This window comes from Macrotis lagotis, chromosome 3 (assembly GCF_037893015.1).
Source record: "Macrotis lagotis isolate mMagLag1 chromosome 3, bilby.v1.9.chrom.fasta, whole genome shotgun sequence".
Taxonomy (NCBI): Eukaryota; Metazoa; Chordata; class Mammalia; order Peramelemorphia; family Peramelidae; genus Macrotis; species Macrotis lagotis.
This window is the reverse complement of record NC_133660.1, coordinates 16,281,480-16,298,221: the sequence shown is the minus strand read 5'-3', so window position 1 is coordinate 16,298,221 and position 16,742 is coordinate 16,281,480. Positions and strand designations below refer to the sequence as shown.

Sequence of the window (16,742 nt, the reverse complement as noted above, 5' to 3'; positions counted from 1 at the left end):
AAATAATGAATGCCTAAGTCAATTTTTATTACATAGGCTTCCCTTGTCCCAACCAAAATTCCCCCTTCCCAGAAACCTTTCCAAATACATCTTAATTCTTTCTTTAATTATTCCTATTTATCCTGTATATCATTTGTTTGTATATTATCTCTCCCATTAGATTGTGAATTCATTATATGTATGTGTGTGTGTATACAGATATAGATATACGAAAGAATACCAAGAGACGTAACCCACATTCATGAGGAGGAGGATCCTCAATACTCTGAAGAGACAGTAAAGGGGTCCTAAGACCAACAGTTTGAGAAGCAGTGTCTGAGAGCAAGGCTTCATGCATTTAGAGATTGAGGGACTTGTCCACAATCCACAGCAGTTAGTGTCAAAGGTGGGATGTGAACTCAGGTCTTCCTGCCTCTGGGTCTCCTCCCCTTCTCAGTTGCACTCCAAATCCCTCATTGCTTCTCCTGTCACTAGTCTCACTAGTTCCAGGCCCTTCCCATCTGCCAGATAGAAAAATGCCAAGATTGGGCTCCCAAGCTATGGAGGGCCCACCTAGGACATTTCTAATTCCATAGACTCCACAAACTGACATCTCCCATAACAATTAAAGCTGAGTACCTGCAAAGCAGAGTCTATACTTGGGACTCTTCAACACTGCAGCAAAATGCTCCACTTTGATAAAACAGCATGGAACCTTCTCATCTACTTCACTTGAGCTAGGGTTCTGGGGAAGTCTGGCTTTCCCACCAGTTTTCTGCTCTAAAATGCACCTCTCCAGCCCCTCTGGGATAGCTTCATTAGGGGACAGAGGTTTCCTTCTGACAGGCTAAAGAGACTTTTGGGGTCCCTCTGGGCAGGGCCACGCAGCCCAAATTTAGTCAAAGCGAGCAGAGGGCCCTGATGGGCAAGGATTATTATCATGTATGCAGGTGTATAATGTTCCCCTTTCCCTGACACCCTCTGCAAATTTCTAAAAATTAAACACTGTTCCACTTTGAGATGTGAACAACACTGGCACTCAGACAGATACTTTGGGCAGGTAAAAGTCAATGCAGTCATGGTAAGCAGAGCTGAGCTTTCTAAATCTTAGAGAGGTTTCACTTCTGTTCGATGTTCACCAGGCCCTGCTGTCAGACACTCCTCTAACAGCTCATTTAATGGGATAATACCAGCTATCTCTGCCTCCCATTGGAAATGACCTGAGAACTTCCTACCTTCTTTCCTGGAAGTGGCTCAGGGCTAGATTTTTGACCAAGAAGGCATCTTCTAAGAATGACAGCAACTTACCTGCACACGGAGCACTGCCTCTGCGGCTGTAGCGCTGTGAACATCACCACGACCGAGTAGTTCCGAGGCGGTGCCTTCACAAACCTCCGGAACTTGTCCCCATTCATCCGGATAACCGAGCGCCTCACACTCCAATCCATCAGCTGCTCCACCTTTTCAGCCAGAAGGTTCTGAAATGAAAGGCAGGATCCGATTCTAGGAAATGTGCTAATACAATCATCCCCTTGTGTGGGGTCTTTGACCCAGCCCAGCCAACCTCCAGTGATCAGGGACTGACTGCATTTCTCAAACCCTCCAATGAAGAATCGACTTGTTTCTATCATGTTGAAAGTCCCTGGCTTTCTACCTCTGACCCCCTTTTCTGAGAGCCAGCAGCTCTCCTTCCAACTAGCCTGGCTAACATTCACCTTTCACAAACTGCTTGACATCTCCAGTCTCCATACCTTTGCCCAGTTGGTCAGCTCCCAAGGCTTCAGCACTTCTTCCCTTCTCCTCTTGCTCCCATCAAATCAAAGATCCCCTCAAAGTATTGGGTTGTACTCTGAACCCCTGGGGGTTCTGACATTTCCTTGTGTCCCTAGTACTGAGGAGCACAGTGTCTGGCACACTGAGGCCCAGGTTGGGTTGGTTGCCAGTGAGAACACAATCTCTCCTTGAATACATGCAGGATCTGGGGTTGGGCTGCTGGGGTTAACTCAGTTGAGAGATTGGTCACCTCTGTGACCAAAAGAATAGTCCTTCAGGGCTCCCAAGGCTGAAACCTTCATCTGACTGTCCACCCCAAAATCAGTCTGCTGGAATTTCTCTGGACAGTCTGAGACCCCAGACATACTACAAACTTGCACGAGGCAAAGTCAACTGACTAGCCCCAGTCTGAAACCACAGGGTTTAAATATTAAGACACTGGTTATTCTAAGCCTGAACTGGCATAACGCAAGTTGTAGAACTGACTTCAACCAGAAAGTAGAAGTTGATTAAGGATCAGGTTCTCCTGACTCCAGGGTCATGCTCTATCCACTGCACCACCTAGCTGCCCCGAAACCTTATTTATTAATAACATAATTTAAATATTTAAATTTTCTCTGTCAACTTGGGGGGAACGCTATTCACACTGAAGTCAAGATCATACTTGCTTTTTGACAAATAATGATGCAAGAAGTCCAGACAGGGCAAGAAGGAAGGTTTCACCACATGCCTTCACTGAATGATCTGAATACCAAAATCAGAAAGCAGGTCAACTTCCAAGAGTGCCACCATGATGCCAGTGTAATCAGCACTGGTCCAATGATGTTGCCCACTCACTCTGCAAACTGTATCTAATTAAATGGACAGTGGTGTTCCAAACTAACAAAGCTAGAACTCAGGGCAGGAAGATTTCTCATTACTGGAGGGTCTAAATAATATAGAAAACAATTATTTATATAAATATATTATAAAAAGTAGTTTGGTGATAGTAAAGTACTATCTTTCAAAAAATTAAAAAATAATCTGAATAATGCTTAATGCCTAAACTTGCTTCCATGTATTACCACAATATACATTAGAGCTAAAATTATACATATTTTGCAACTACCTCTTTAAATGTCAAGATATAGGGTGGAGGGGAAGTGGAAAGAGTCATTTTTAAGTAAAATAAAACATAACAGAAATTTCTCAAACTGCCTCCATAGAACTCTTACCTTCCTTTTCAGTAAGAGTCATTCAGTCAACAAGCAATCACCAAGCACCTGCTCTGGGCCAGGGGCTGAGGATACAAAGAAAGGCACAAATATGTCCTTGATCTCATACAGCATCCAGCCCTTGGTGGAGATGAGTAAATAATTATGTATGAATAAAATAAATGGCTGAGAGCTTCTCTCAAAGGTATGCCTATCAAACTGGAACAATAAAGAGATTAGCATGGCCCCCTGCACAAGGACAACATAAAAATGCTTGAAGTGTTTCTAGTTTTATCTACCCATAAAATATAAACAAAGACATAAAGGGAATGAATAGAATTTTAGAGAAGATAGCTATGACAAACCTCTAAAGCATACTAAATGAGAAACAGTCTCCCTATTCTCAGACATGGATGATACCCTTCACAAAAACTGATCACAAGCAAAGGTAAATATCAAAATATTACATGCCTCTTTCTCTCACCATAATGCAATAAAAATAGATTTGATAAACAGCCTTTCAAATTTAGTTTAAAAAAATTGGAAACAATATAGTGGGCTACCTGGGCACTTTACACAGTCCTGTGGTCATTCTTGGGTGTAATCCAAGCTCTCTCCCAGAAGCTCATATTCCAAACTCTTCCATCTTCCAATGTTGATGCTGCCAAGTCCTGTGTAATCCTGACCGTGGCTCCTTGGCATTTGAATTGTTTCTTTTCTGATTGCCTCTGCATTCTCTCCTTGACTTGAAAATTCTGGAATTGAATACAATATTCCTTAGCACTTTAATTTGAGAATCCCTTTCAGGCAGTGGTAAGTGGATTCTTTCAATGACTATTTTACCCTCTGGTTCAAGGATATCAGTTCAGTTTTTCTTGATTTCTTGAAAGATGTTATCCAGGCTCTCTTTTTTTATCATGGCTCACAGGTAGCCCAATTAATTCTTAAATTCTCTTTCTCCTTGGATCTATTTTACAGGTCAGCTGTTTTGCCAATGAAGTATTTTACATTTTCTTTTATGTTTTCCATTTTTTTAAAAATTTTGCTTGATTGATTCTTGATGGCTCAAAGTCATTAGTTTCCTCTTTCCCAAGTCTATTTTTCAAGGAATTATTTTCTTCAGTTAGCTTTGCATCTCCTTTTCTATCCGATCAATTCTTTTTTCCTTATAGAAGCTGTTATTATTTTCCATTTGCCCAATTGCATTTTTAAAGGATTTATTTTCTTCAATCATTTTTCAAGTTTCCTTTTGCATTTCTTTTCCCAATTTTCCTATTTGATTTTAAAAATCCATTTGAACCTTTCCAAGAAGTCTTTTTGGCCTGGAGACCAATTCATACTCTCCTTTGGGGTTTCATAGTACTTTGTTTTGCCATCCTCTCCTGAGATGGCCTCGTGCTCTTATTTCCATAGTAACTTTCTATAGTCCTGGCTTTTCTGACTTTTCTTACTCATTCTGAGCTCTGCTCCAGGGCCACAGTGGCATTGCTCCAAGTTTCTTATGTTGGGGGAGATGCCCACTCAGAGACCTTCCACAATGAGAATATCAGTGGCTTGACTTGCTGGGCTCAGCCATCCAGAAACAGACTTTCTGCCTTGAGAACACTAGCAGCTTGCTCATTGGGATGGGCTGTCTAGTCACATCAGCTGAACAGGAGGTCTGGGGTACCTGTGTTGGAATCTTCTCATTTGGCCTGCTGAGCTTGGACCAGGGGCCTCTGTTGCAGATTCTGCTTTGGCTGAATGCCTTGGGCTGGTCTCTTGTGTATCCCACCTGTGCTGGTTTCAGCTCCCTGCTCCTGGGTCACGCTCCCAGTCCACACAAGACTAGACCTTGCTACTCTGTTCTTTTGTGGGTTTGTTCCATCACTCCAGAATATATGGCTTGATTAAAACTGTTTCTGCGGGAAGCCCAAAAAAGCTTACAGAAGTTTCTGGCTTCTTTCTGCCATCTTGGTTCCACCCCCCACCCCCCACCAATCTGTGGGTATTCTTAGAACAATCTATTCTTATCAACAACAATCCTAGAACATTGTCTGGAATGTAATTTTTCTCCAATTACAACCAATTTCATCTAGTGATGAAGTATTCTATAGCTCAACACAAGACTAATGAATCGGCATACAAGTGATACTGATTACTTCAGAGTTACCTTTATCATTTATTATCATTATGTAAAACACTTGCCTCTCTGAGGATATTCAGGACTTTTGATATGGTAGATACAGCTAAAAGGGCTCCAAAAAAGTCTAGGAACCAGCCTCAGTAGAGGTGACCGAAAGAGATGAACTGGTCCATTTCTCAAAATTCAGAGGGCTGGGGGTGGCTGTCAGCAAAGGGAGAGCCTGGACAGTTGGAAGTTCTAAGCCCACAACTTCCTGCAATACAGGTCATCCTCCCTCTTCATTCCTATTAAACTTCTTTCATCACAGAGACACAGATGGATATGCTTCACTAAGAATCATTAGGAAGAGGCTGTTTTCTTAGGGGTCTGTGCCTGGATACATCCTGCTGCTTCAGATAAAGCTCACCTCCTGGAAACAATGGCTTTCCCAACTTAGTTCTATGCTGCATCTGCAGAAGTTTTTTTTTTTTTTAAAATAAATAAAAGCAAAGGCATAAGCAAAAGCAGAGACCATGAGATGCAGGATTGGTGTCACCTTTCCATAACTCCCACACCAAAGATGTCTCAGCAATTTCATTAGCCAATTTCCAATTATTTAGGAACTAAGACTTTGGCCATTCCTAACAGCACAGGAAAATTGGGGGAGAAGTATAGGTGGAACTTGCAAATAATTCAGTTAGAAATAAAGTCTTTGTAAAATGTCTACATGAGAAAATGTTACTGAAACCCATCTGAGCCTCACAAACTTCACTAAGTGATGATGCTCGATCCCACTCCCAAGAAGATCAGCAGTAAACAAATTTCCCAGGTCCCTCTCAAGGGAAGGGAAGCCCCTGGCTTCTGATCCTGTCACTCCAACAACACTCCATCACCAAGGTTGCCTTGACCTCTTTTTTTACTGTCAATAGGATGGACTATTCTCAGACCTCATTATTCCAGACCACTGATCATGAATCACTGACCACTCCTCCCCCTAGGTACCATGTAAATTTTTCCTGACACTGATCTCTTAGTCTTCCTCCTCTCTCATTCTCACTGCTTTTTCTCAGTCCCTGAAAGAAACTTTTCCAAGGCCACGCAGCTACAATGGGCAAGAGGAAGGACTCAAAGGAGGTGTTCACAGCCTCTGCAACTGCTCCTTCTTGAGCTCCACTGTTTCCTGCCTACAACTTACTTCAAAAGTCTTTCCAATTCGACAACCATTCTCTCAGGTACAGCCTCTGGGAAAAAATAGTTTCATTTTTGAGGCAAAAACCTGAAAAATTAAATAAAATAATGGTCATCTGAAATATCATTAGGATAAATGAACCAAGTATGAAAAGTGCTACAAAGTTGGAAAACAAAAAGGCTCTCTGTCAAACACACAATCACTGGCTATCTTCTGGGTATCTTGCTGTCCTATGCTTGAAAAAGGCAGTTCTGCCCTGGTGTCAAAGCAGCAGACAACTGTCCACCTCACAGTGCAACAGAGAAAGCTTTTCCACCCATTCATACCCACCAGGTCCCTCACAACTGCTCTTTCTCCAATGGCTGAAGTGACCCAGAAGTGTATCACCACCTGAGGAATTCAGGGACTAAAAAGACAGAACTCATTCCAGGGAGATGTCTGGAATCTTTAAAGGAATCCTGAGTTTCCCACATGTAACTGAGTCCACTCTTCTCCTCTTTAAGACACAGCTGGTCATTTATTTGTAGTGTCTATCTGTGTTAAGAGACAGAAAGACAGATAGATGGATAGATGATGGATGGATGTACATACAGATGAATAGCTAAATGGATGGACAGATAGACGGATAGATGCATGGACAGGTGGATAGATAAATGGATAGACAAACAGATGAACAAATAGTTGGACAGATATATGGATATATACATGAACACCAGAATACAATAAGATGTATACTTTCCCCATCTAACTTAATATCCCTGCATAGACAAGAGCCATTTACATGCACTCGGGTCTTCCCATATGAATAAGTCAAACTGTTTTGTGTGGATATCAGCCTCATCTAGGATGTTTTACAATGTTCTGAGTTTTGAGACAATTAGCATGCCAACTATAAAGAGGGGCATTTGGATGACTGCACCATCTATAGGAAATCTCTTTTCACCTTAGGGAGTTCCCTGGAATTCCTCCATGACCATGAGAAATATTTGTGGCAAACCAACATCTCCCCAGATGAAACCTTGATTGATATAAATAATCAAAGTCAGAATGCTCCTTGTACTCCAATTTAAGACCCTCCTTTTATGTCTTCATTTTTTTCCTTTGATTTCCAATCATTAAAAAAATTTCATCCAATCCAAATTATAGGAATTATAGTACACCACTCCCTCCTTTCTCAAGGAGACTTACCATCTTCTCTCCACTCCTTTTCTTATCCTGGGATGCTTTACTATTCACACAGACTCTCCCTCAAATTCCCTAACCCAACAATTCTTTAACCTCCTAAAGTCCCATGACAAATTCCTTCATTCTGCTTCAGCAACACATAGTCATATGCGTGAAATCCACTTCCTAAATAAAGATCCTGACATTCTCTTATCTAACCAGAATCTCTTACTGTTCCACTTTTCCACATGTTTCCCTACCTTAAAGTCCATCCTTCAGCTCAGGGACAGCAAGTCCTTCCTTTCCCCAGTTCTTTCTCAGGTCATTACTCTGACTTCACTTACCTCTCTCTCCAATTACAAAAATGTCCCTGCCCCCCTTCTCCAACCTGATCTCTTGCCAAGCCTCTGTTCTGAATGACTTATCCTAACTATCCACCCTCTCCTCTCCTTCTCCTACTGCAGAATGAAGTGGGACAAGTCTTACAAGAATTCTAACTGGGTACATTACAAATTCATGTCCTCCAACCTCAGCTGGGTCATTACTGTTATGAGATAGCCCTTTCATTCCTCCCTCCCAATTCACCAGTTCATTCCCCTCAGAGACTATCCCAAACCTCCTCTTCCTTCCTCAAGCTTTCTTTCCCTTTCTCTTCCCCTCTCTCCCCTCCTCTTTTCTCTGAGCTGAGGATCTCAATTCTTATTCCAGGAAAAAAAATTGAGGCCATTCAATGTGATGTCCTTTTCTCATACCCTTCATTTCAAAATCCTCTGAAATCATCCTCCACTTTCTCTTCTTTCTCTCTATTCTCCAACATAACAAAGAAATGACTCTTCTCTTTCCAAGATGAATCCTTCTACAAGGTGCCCATTTTATTATAGTTTCCTCTGGATACAGGACTAGAATTGGAATTGCTGGGTCAAAGGGTATGATCAGTTTTAGTGCTCTTTGGGCATATTGCTTTCTAGAAAGGTTGGATCCGTTCACAGCTCCACTAGCAATGCATCAATGTCCCAATCCTCCCACAGCCTCTCCAAAATTGACTGCTTTCCCTTTTTCTCATCTTGGCCAATCTGATAGTTATGAGGTGATACCTTGTTGTTTTAATTTACATCTCTCTAATCAAGAATGATTTGGAGCATTTTTTCATATGATTATATCTATCTATAAGTGTGTGTGTGTGTGTGTGTGTGTGTGTGTGTATAGCATTAATTTCTTCATTTGAAAATGTCTATACCTATCCTTTGATCAATTGGGGAATGACTTGCAACCTTATAAAATTTGATGCAATTCTCCATATATTTTAGAAATGAGACTTTTATCAGAACTCCTGGTTTTGAAGATTGTTTCCCAGCTTTCTGCTTTCCTCCTAATTTTGGCAGCATGGATTTTATTAGTGTAAAAACTTTTTAAATTTAACATAGTCAAAATAACTCATTTTGCATTTTATAATGTACTCTAATTCTTGTTTGGTCATAAATTTATTCTCTTTCCATAGATCTGATAGAGTATTTCTTGGTCTATTAATTTGTCTATGGTAGTGTCCTTTATGTCTAAATCCTGTACCCATTTTGATCTTATTTTGGTATAGGGTGTGAGATGTGGATCTATGCCTAGTTGTTGCCATACTATTTTCCAGTTTCCCCAACAATTTTTGTCAAATAGTGAGTTCTTATCCCAGAAGTTGATGTCTTTGGGTTTGTCAAATAGTAGATTGCTGTAGTAATTTACTGTGGTTTCTTTTGAACATACCTTAATTCACTGATCCATTACTCTATTTCTTAACCAATACCAGGCAATTTTGTTGACTGCCACTTTATAGTATAATTTTAGATCTGGCAGACATAAGTCACCTTCCTTTACATTTTTTTCATTAGTTCCCTTGCTATTTTTGATGATGATGATGAATTTTGTTACTATTTTTTTCTAGATTGTTAAAGTAATTATTTGGTAGTTTGACTGATATGGATGGCACTGAATAAATAATTTAATTTGGGTAGAATTATCATTTTCATTATATTAGTTTAACCTAACCATGAGCAATTGACTTTGTTCCAATTATTTAGATCTGACTTTATTTAGGTGAGAAGTGCTTTATAATTGTGTTCATAGTTTCTGGGTTTGTCTTGGGTGGTAGATTCCCAAATATTTAATTTTGTCTGTAGTTACTTTAAATGAAATTTCCCTATCCCTTGCTTTTGGGTTTTCTTGTTCATATATAGAAATGCTGATGATTTATGTGGATTTATTTTATATCCTGTTAACTTTGCTGAATTTGTTCATTGTTTCAAGGAATTTTTTAGATGATTTTCTCGGTTTCTCTAAGTATACATCATATCATCTGCAAAGAGTGAAAGCTTTGCTTCCTCACTGCCAATTCTGATTCCTTCAGTTTATTTTTTCTTCTCTTATTGCTACAGCTAGCAATTCTAACACTATATTGAATAGTAATGGTGATAATAGGCATCCTTATTTCACCCCTTATTTTATTGGAAATGCTCAGGGTTTATTTCCATTATATATAGTATTTGTTGCTTACATGGATAGATACATTTATTATTTTAAGGAAAACTTTATTTATTCCTAAACTTTCAAGTGTTTTAATAGGAATGATGCTGTATTTTATTAAAGGCATTTTCAGCATTGAGATAATCATATGATTTCTGTTGTTTTTTGCTAATGATATGTTCAATTATGTTGAGTGTTTTCCTAATATTGAACATCCCTACCTGCCTAATGTAAATCCTACCTGATCATGCTGTTATTATCCCAGCAATAACTTGCTGTGGGGGCTCATTGATAAAATTTTATTTAAGATTTTTGCATCGATATTCATTAGGGAGAGCAGTCTAAAATTTTGTTTTGGTTCTTCCTGATTTAGGTTATAGCACCATGTTGGTGTCATAAAAGGAGTTTGGCAAAACTCCTATTTTTTAAAATAGTTTTTGTGGAATAGGAATTAATTGTTCCTTAAATGTTTGGTAAAAGTCATTTGTAAATCCTTCTGGACCGGGAGACATTTTCTTAGGGACAGAAATAGGTTTTTTTAATGCAGACGTAAAATGACTGGGCTGGACTAAGCTGAAGAACAATTTTATTCAAGCACAGGAACAGAAGATGGACCAGAGGAGACAGGAGCAAAGGGAGAAAAGCAGAGTTGGGAAGACAATTAAGCTGCTCATCTACTTTCCATTATTGTAGCTGCGAAAGAATACTCCAAATCAGAAAAAGATGAAACAATTTAATTCTAAGGATTCAATAGGGTTTCTGGTCTCCTTAACTGAAAATATCTGGACAAAAATGTATGTGACTGTGTTTTAGTATTTTTCTTTTGTGAAAAATTTGTTTTTCATTCTTTAAAACACTGAGTTCAAAAATTCTCTAAATTCTCCCTCACCTACTGAAAAGGTATACAAAATGTATATGTATATATGTAAATGTATTATGTAAATATATACATATAAGTGTATATATATTACATATGTAAAATTATGCAAAACACATTTCCACATTTGCCATATCACAAAAAAGTGAAAAGTACACTTCAATTTGCATTCAAAGCAAATTGCTCTCATCGCTTTATACCATATATCATTTATATCATAAGTTGATATTTATATTTTTATCAGTTTTCTGGAAATGGAAATTAGTTATTTTTCCATTGTGCCTCCTATTGAATTGTCTTGAATTACTGTACGGGATCAGAGTAGGTAATGTCTTTCACAGGTGATCATCATTACAGCATGGCTATTACTTTGCACAATGATTTCCTGGTTCTCACTTCACTCAGCATCAGCTCATATTGCCAGGTTTTATTCTGACTACTCCCACTTACACCATTTCTTTGTTTTGTTTTAGTAAAGCAATGGAGTCAATTGACTTACCTAAGGTCACACAGCTAGGTAATAATTAAGTGTCTGAGCCTGGATTTGAACTCAGGCCTGGCTGACTCCAGGGTCGGTACTCTATGCATTGTGCCACCTAGCCACCCCCCCCAACATTTCTTATAGCACAATACTACTATTCCATGTTTTATAGACGGGGCCATCCACCATCCAGAGAAAAAATAGGGAGTCTGAATGTAGAGCAAAGCATGCAATAATCACTTCCTTTCTCACAGTTTTCCCCCCTTAGTTCTAATTCCTCTTTTACAACATAGCTAATATAGAAGTATGTTAGATAAGATTGCCCACTAACTGCAGCACAGGGAGTCCTCTGGTATGCCTCCTGAGTGCTGGTCCAATGAAGGAGTGACAGAAGTGGTGGTGAAGACTGCCCCATTAATCACTAAATTACTAAAGAATGTATGACATGGACGAAAGACCACTAGGTTTAAAGTCAGAGGACCTGGGTTCAAATTCAGCTCTACAGGCTGGGACCTTCTTGGGTAACTCAAAAGTTGGGTCAAGTAAGGTCTGTCAATTGTATTCTGGGGTCAAGGCTTCCAAAGGAGATCATTTTGGGGACAAAAATCCAGAATATGCCAGATTATTTACAGTAACACTTAGCAACAGCAACAACTCAGAACAAAGTGGGCCAGGTGCTCATCAACTGTCTATGTCAAGTTGAAAGGACTGTGGTGAACAGATGTAATGGAATACCACTGTGCAGAAGAAAGAGCTCTTGAAACAGAACCACCAGCATTTCTATAGCACTTTAGAGTTTGCAAAGTATGTAACAATGATCTCTTCTGATTTTCACAACAATAGGAGGAGCTCTTATTGACCCCATTTTACAGTTGAGGAGACTAAGGCAGCAAGTGTCTGAGACTGGATTTGAACTCGGGTCTTCTTGATTCCAGGCACAGGGCTGTCCCCTGCACCACCCAGCTGCCCAGCTGTCTAGACCCATACAGAATAAAAAAGCAAAATGGGTAGACCAATTGACACAAAAGATGGTCCTAGAAAGCAAAAACTGTGGGGAACTCCTGGGGCACAAGGCAGTGTCCATCAGGAACTGAGGAATCACTCAATAAGATGGTTCTGTTACTCGGCTGGGGAAATAAATGATTATGGCAGAAAGAAAGTCACTGAGATTTAACCTTCTTCAAAGCTCTTTTAGACTGAGCCTGTTCATTGAGAAATGTGAGGCGAATGAGAAGAGTAGGGGGTCTGGAGCAAAGCAGATCACTGCATGCACAGCAAGACACTTAACCGTGGAAAACAAGGTGAACTGTGCAAGAGGAGGTCCCTGACTCTAATATCCAATTTATGAAGAAACATTTAAAGTGCCAATGGTGTCAGGAGACAGTGATGTCTCACAGACCTAGAGAATGCCAAGAACATGCCCATGTTCAGCAAGATCCACTTGTGATGATAACACACATACACAACAGTTGGAGAAGCTTGGAACCTAAGCTATATTCACATAATGAAGCATTAGGATCTCTTAGGGAACAAGGAATATGGAGAATTCAGCTAAAATGCAAAACTTCAAAGAATAAAGAATTCAGTTAATGACTCGATGAGGTCATGGCACTAAGACTAAAGTCAAGGGGAAAATTCCATGTTCCAAAATATCCATGGCAGCTCTTATTATAGTGACAAAGAATTGAAAATTGAGGGGATGCCCATCCATTGGGGAATGGCTGAACAAATTTTGATAGATGAATGTTATGGAGTACTGTTGTTCTAAAAGAAACAATGAATAGCTGGACCCTTAGAAAAACATGGAATGAATTACAGGAACTGATGCTGAGCAGAGGGAGCAGAACCAAGAGAGCATTGTACAAATGAACAACATTGTGAGTTGATCAACCCTGATGTAGGCAGCTCCTCCTCTTAGCCCCTCGGAGGGTTAGGACAACCCTGAGAGACTGGCTATGGACAATGCTATCCACATTCGGAAGAAAAACAAAACAAAACCCTACAGAATCTGAATGAACACTACATTGACTTTTTAAAAATTTTGCTTATGTATTTCCTTCCTATCTCATGATTTTCTTTCTTTTCCCCCAAACTGAAAATGACAAATATGTAAATATGTTAAACACAAATATTCCCCTGACCGTTTGCCACCAAGGGGAGGGCGGTGAGAAGGGAAGGTGGAAGGAAATTATGTAACTTCAAAATATGCAGGCCAGTATTGGAACTGTACCGTCATAAATGAAAGAAAAACCTGCTAGAGTGAGAGAAAATTGTAGATTTTATTCACAAATCCTGCAGGATACAGGTACCTCACCTAGTATGAGGCACGAGGTAGCATTTGAACATCAGGTAATTTATAGTCTTCAGAGCCTCTTTCCCCTCCCTCTTGGATGTTCATAGGTTCTCAGAGTTTAAGTTCCGCCCATCCCATGACATGTCCCTAATATGATCCCCCCACATCATACATGCATGATATATGCTGATGAACCCCAACTGTCACAAGGGGTCTATGGGATAATATACAATTACCTAATTATGCAAACTCAGTTGCTTTAGGTCAAGATCTCTAGCTGAAGATTTAGTTTCTTCTAATCTTGGGTTTGTCATCCCTGGAATGGGATTAGGAAAACTCTGCTAGTTTTGTGATTGGCTGGGCCTTTCTCCCTTTGTAATGGATTCCCCAGGGACCTCCCCACCCTTCACCCTGTGAAGACTAACAATGCCCTACATTCCTCACAGCCCCTAAAGAAGAAGGCCCAAGTCCTCCCCATCTCTTAATGTTCTAGTGGCCTTAGGTGCTCTAAAGGGCCCACACTTTAGAAGAGATTTGTTTCAGTTTTGGGTGGGAAGAGTTTGATATAAAAAATAAAATGGGGGCAGCTAGGTGGTGTAGTGGATAAAACACTGGCCTTGGAGTCAGGAGTACCTGGGTTCAAATCTGGTCTAGATATTTAATAATTACCTAGCTGTGTGGCCTTGGGCAAGCCACTTAACCCCATTTGCCTTGCAAAAACCTAAAATAAATAAAATAAAATAAAATGTAGCAATAAAAAATGAATTGGAAAAAGCACAGCAAACCATGGGGTGAGCAGAGGGCCCAGGGCTTCCTCAAAACATTCTCATTATTTCCTTGATTCCTCATGGCACCATGTGCACAGCCAATACAATAGGGAGAATGAGCACCTACATAATTTGCTTTTCCTTGGATCATTCCTTATCCATTGCCTTCCTCCTTGGTGGCTTCAATATTCACACAGGTGCTTTTGCATGCTCAGGGCTTCCAGCTATCCTGGATCTACTTAAGCTCCCCAAGGGAGTTGCCACACCTTGAACTTGTTCATCCCCAGATGGCTCCATTTCTTAGGATCCTGACACTGAGTTTCTCCTCTGGGATGGACTCTGAGGCACAGTCCTTCCACCAACACCAATTCCAATTCTTTAAAGCATTAGATCCAGGAGCTGCTGGGGTCAGAACAAGTTCCTGCCCGGCCCAAGAGCTAAGTTGTTTTTGATACAAGAAAAACTCAAGCAGAAATCCCCACCCCTCCCATCCCAATGGTGCCAGAGGGGGAAACCTGACCTTCTAGATTCAAATCTGAGTTCTGTCCAGGGAGTAACCCTCCACAATCTGAGGCCTCCTTTTCCTTCTCTGTGAAATTGAGAGCTGAGCTACATGATATCTGTGGCCATGTTCCGAGGGTGGATATGCATCTCTGGTCAAAGGTGAAGGTAACAAAGCCAGGGCTGGAACACTTCCTCGGAGTTGGTGGCTGATATCCTGTCCTCCATGCTCACGGTCAAATTCTGGCCTCCTTTACCATCCGCCTTCCCCTTGGGTGTAGCTGGTAGGCTGGGGTGTTCACATTGTTGCCCAAAGTTGAGCAGCCCCCCCCCTCCCCAGGACACCAAGGGGAGGGTCTCCTCACAAGAGATTTAGATTTAAAGGAACTGAGAGAAGAGAAATGTGACAGTGGTTTAACTGAGAAGACCCAGGGACATAACCTGTGCAGGGGCTGGCCCCTCTCTAAGGGGGCTGGGCAGGCCTGGCGGGCCTGCAGTCTCTCCTCTTCACCTGTACTGACAGGCTTCCTTCCAGGGCTCTGTTTCAATGACCTTTAGGATTCAGCCCCCGCCCCGCCCCCACCCCCACGTTTCAATGATGTCACACCTGTGCCCCCAGCCCTGGGTGCTGGCAGGGAATGACAGCTGGTGGCACACCAAGAGCCACAGTCAGCTGCAGCTGCATGTCTCTCCAACCCATGAGGCCAGCAGGCCCGCGGCGCAGATTCCGATGTGCCCTTCCCTCCTTTAACCCCTGCCCAGTCTCTCCTGGTTCCTGCCCTGTCCTGCCAGGCTTGCAACAAGGCCCCTCGCCCTGCCCCCTCCCCCAGCTGCTCAGACACCTTGGGCAGGTCCGCTAATACACCCCAACAGACTCTTCTTTCTTTGTTTGTGGAGGGGGCGGGCCCAGGGTGAGAGTCCCAGGCTGACCCAAGCGTCTGATGCTGGATTCAAACTCAGGTCCTGTGGGCTCCACATTCTCCTGCGCCATTACCTCCCCCACATCTCCGCCCTCCCTGCTGCTTTTGTTCTGGAACGAGCATGACGTCAGGGGCATGACGTCACCACGTGCTCCGAGTGAGGGGGGTGCCCCGCGGGGCCTGCCAGCCCCCCCCCACGCCGAGGCCCGCCGCCTAGGCATTTTCCAGGAGCCCCTTGGCCTGGGCTGGGCAGCAGAATGTGGCCCGGCGGGCGGAGCTGGCAGTGACCTGCATACAGCAGGTGCCTCATACATGCAGGCTGGCCCGGGGAGGGGGGCTTTCCAAAGCAAGAGGAGATGCCCCCCACCCCCGCCCGGGGCCCCTCCCCCCCCAAGAAGGCACTTCTGCGGGCCCCGCCCCCAGGCGCGTGGGCGAGCCCCGCTCCCGTTGCCATGGGAACACAGAGGCCGAGGCAGATGGGCGTTGCCCGGCAACGCGGGCCAGGGAGAGCCTCGCGCCCCGCCCCCCCTCCCGCGCCCGCACCTGCCACCAGCCCCGCCACCTCCCCCCTCCTTGCGCACGCGCGGCTCGCCCCCGGCGGCGCCCCCCGCGCGTTCCCGTACCTCCTTCTTCTTCTGGGCCGCGCTCGGGGGCGCGCACAGCAGGAGCAGCAGCGGCGGCAGCAGGAGCGCGCAGCTCGCGCCCGCCAGGCCCCACCGCCAGCGGTCCCGGCCGAGCCTGACGCGGCCGCGGCCCCGGGGGGACGGCCCTCCTCCCGCCGCCGCCGCCGCCGCCGCCGCCGCCGCCTCTGACCTGGGCGCCGCCATCGCCCGAACTCCGACGGGCCCGACGCTGTCGCCGCCGCTGCCTCGAGCGGCCCGAACCGACCCTCAGACCAGCAGGGACCGCCGCCACCGCCCCGCTCGCCAGGGAAAGAGACTGCGCCTGCGCGGCCCGCGCCGGGCCCGCCCCGGATCCAGTGCGTGCCCGGCC

The 16,742-nt window shown here is 43.2% G+C and overlaps 1 protein-coding gene and 1 non-coding gene across 4 annotated transcripts in view; one reads left to right on the top strand and one right to left on the bottom strand.

The window, feature by feature from the left end:
* TUSC3 (tumor suppressor candidate 3) overlaps positions 1–16,482 on the bottom strand; it is a 53,281-nt gene extending 36,799 nt beyond the window's left edge. The window contains exons 1-2 of one of the 3 annotated variants that reach the window (XM_074228171.1): positions 16,373–16,482; positions 1,288–1,457 (exon numbers count right to left, since the gene is read on the bottom strand). In XM_074228171.1, coding sequence (XP_074084272.1) covers positions 1,288–1,427 — 140 coding nt within the window. In that variant the 5' untranslated portion in view covers positions 1,428–1,457; positions 16,373–16,482. Of the gene's footprint in view, positions 1–1,287; positions 1,458–2,966; positions 2,989–16,372 lie in introns of those variants that run through there. The other 2 variants (XM_074228170.1, XM_074228172.1) reach the window with 2 other exon arrangements.
* On the top strand, positions 3,137–3,239 carry LOC141519742 (U6 spliceosomal RNA). Its single transcript, XR_012477389.1, has one exon. It is a non-coding gene; the product is annotated as a U6 spliceosomal RNA (small nuclear RNA).
* Positions 16,483–16,742: the final 260 nt, after the last annotated feature.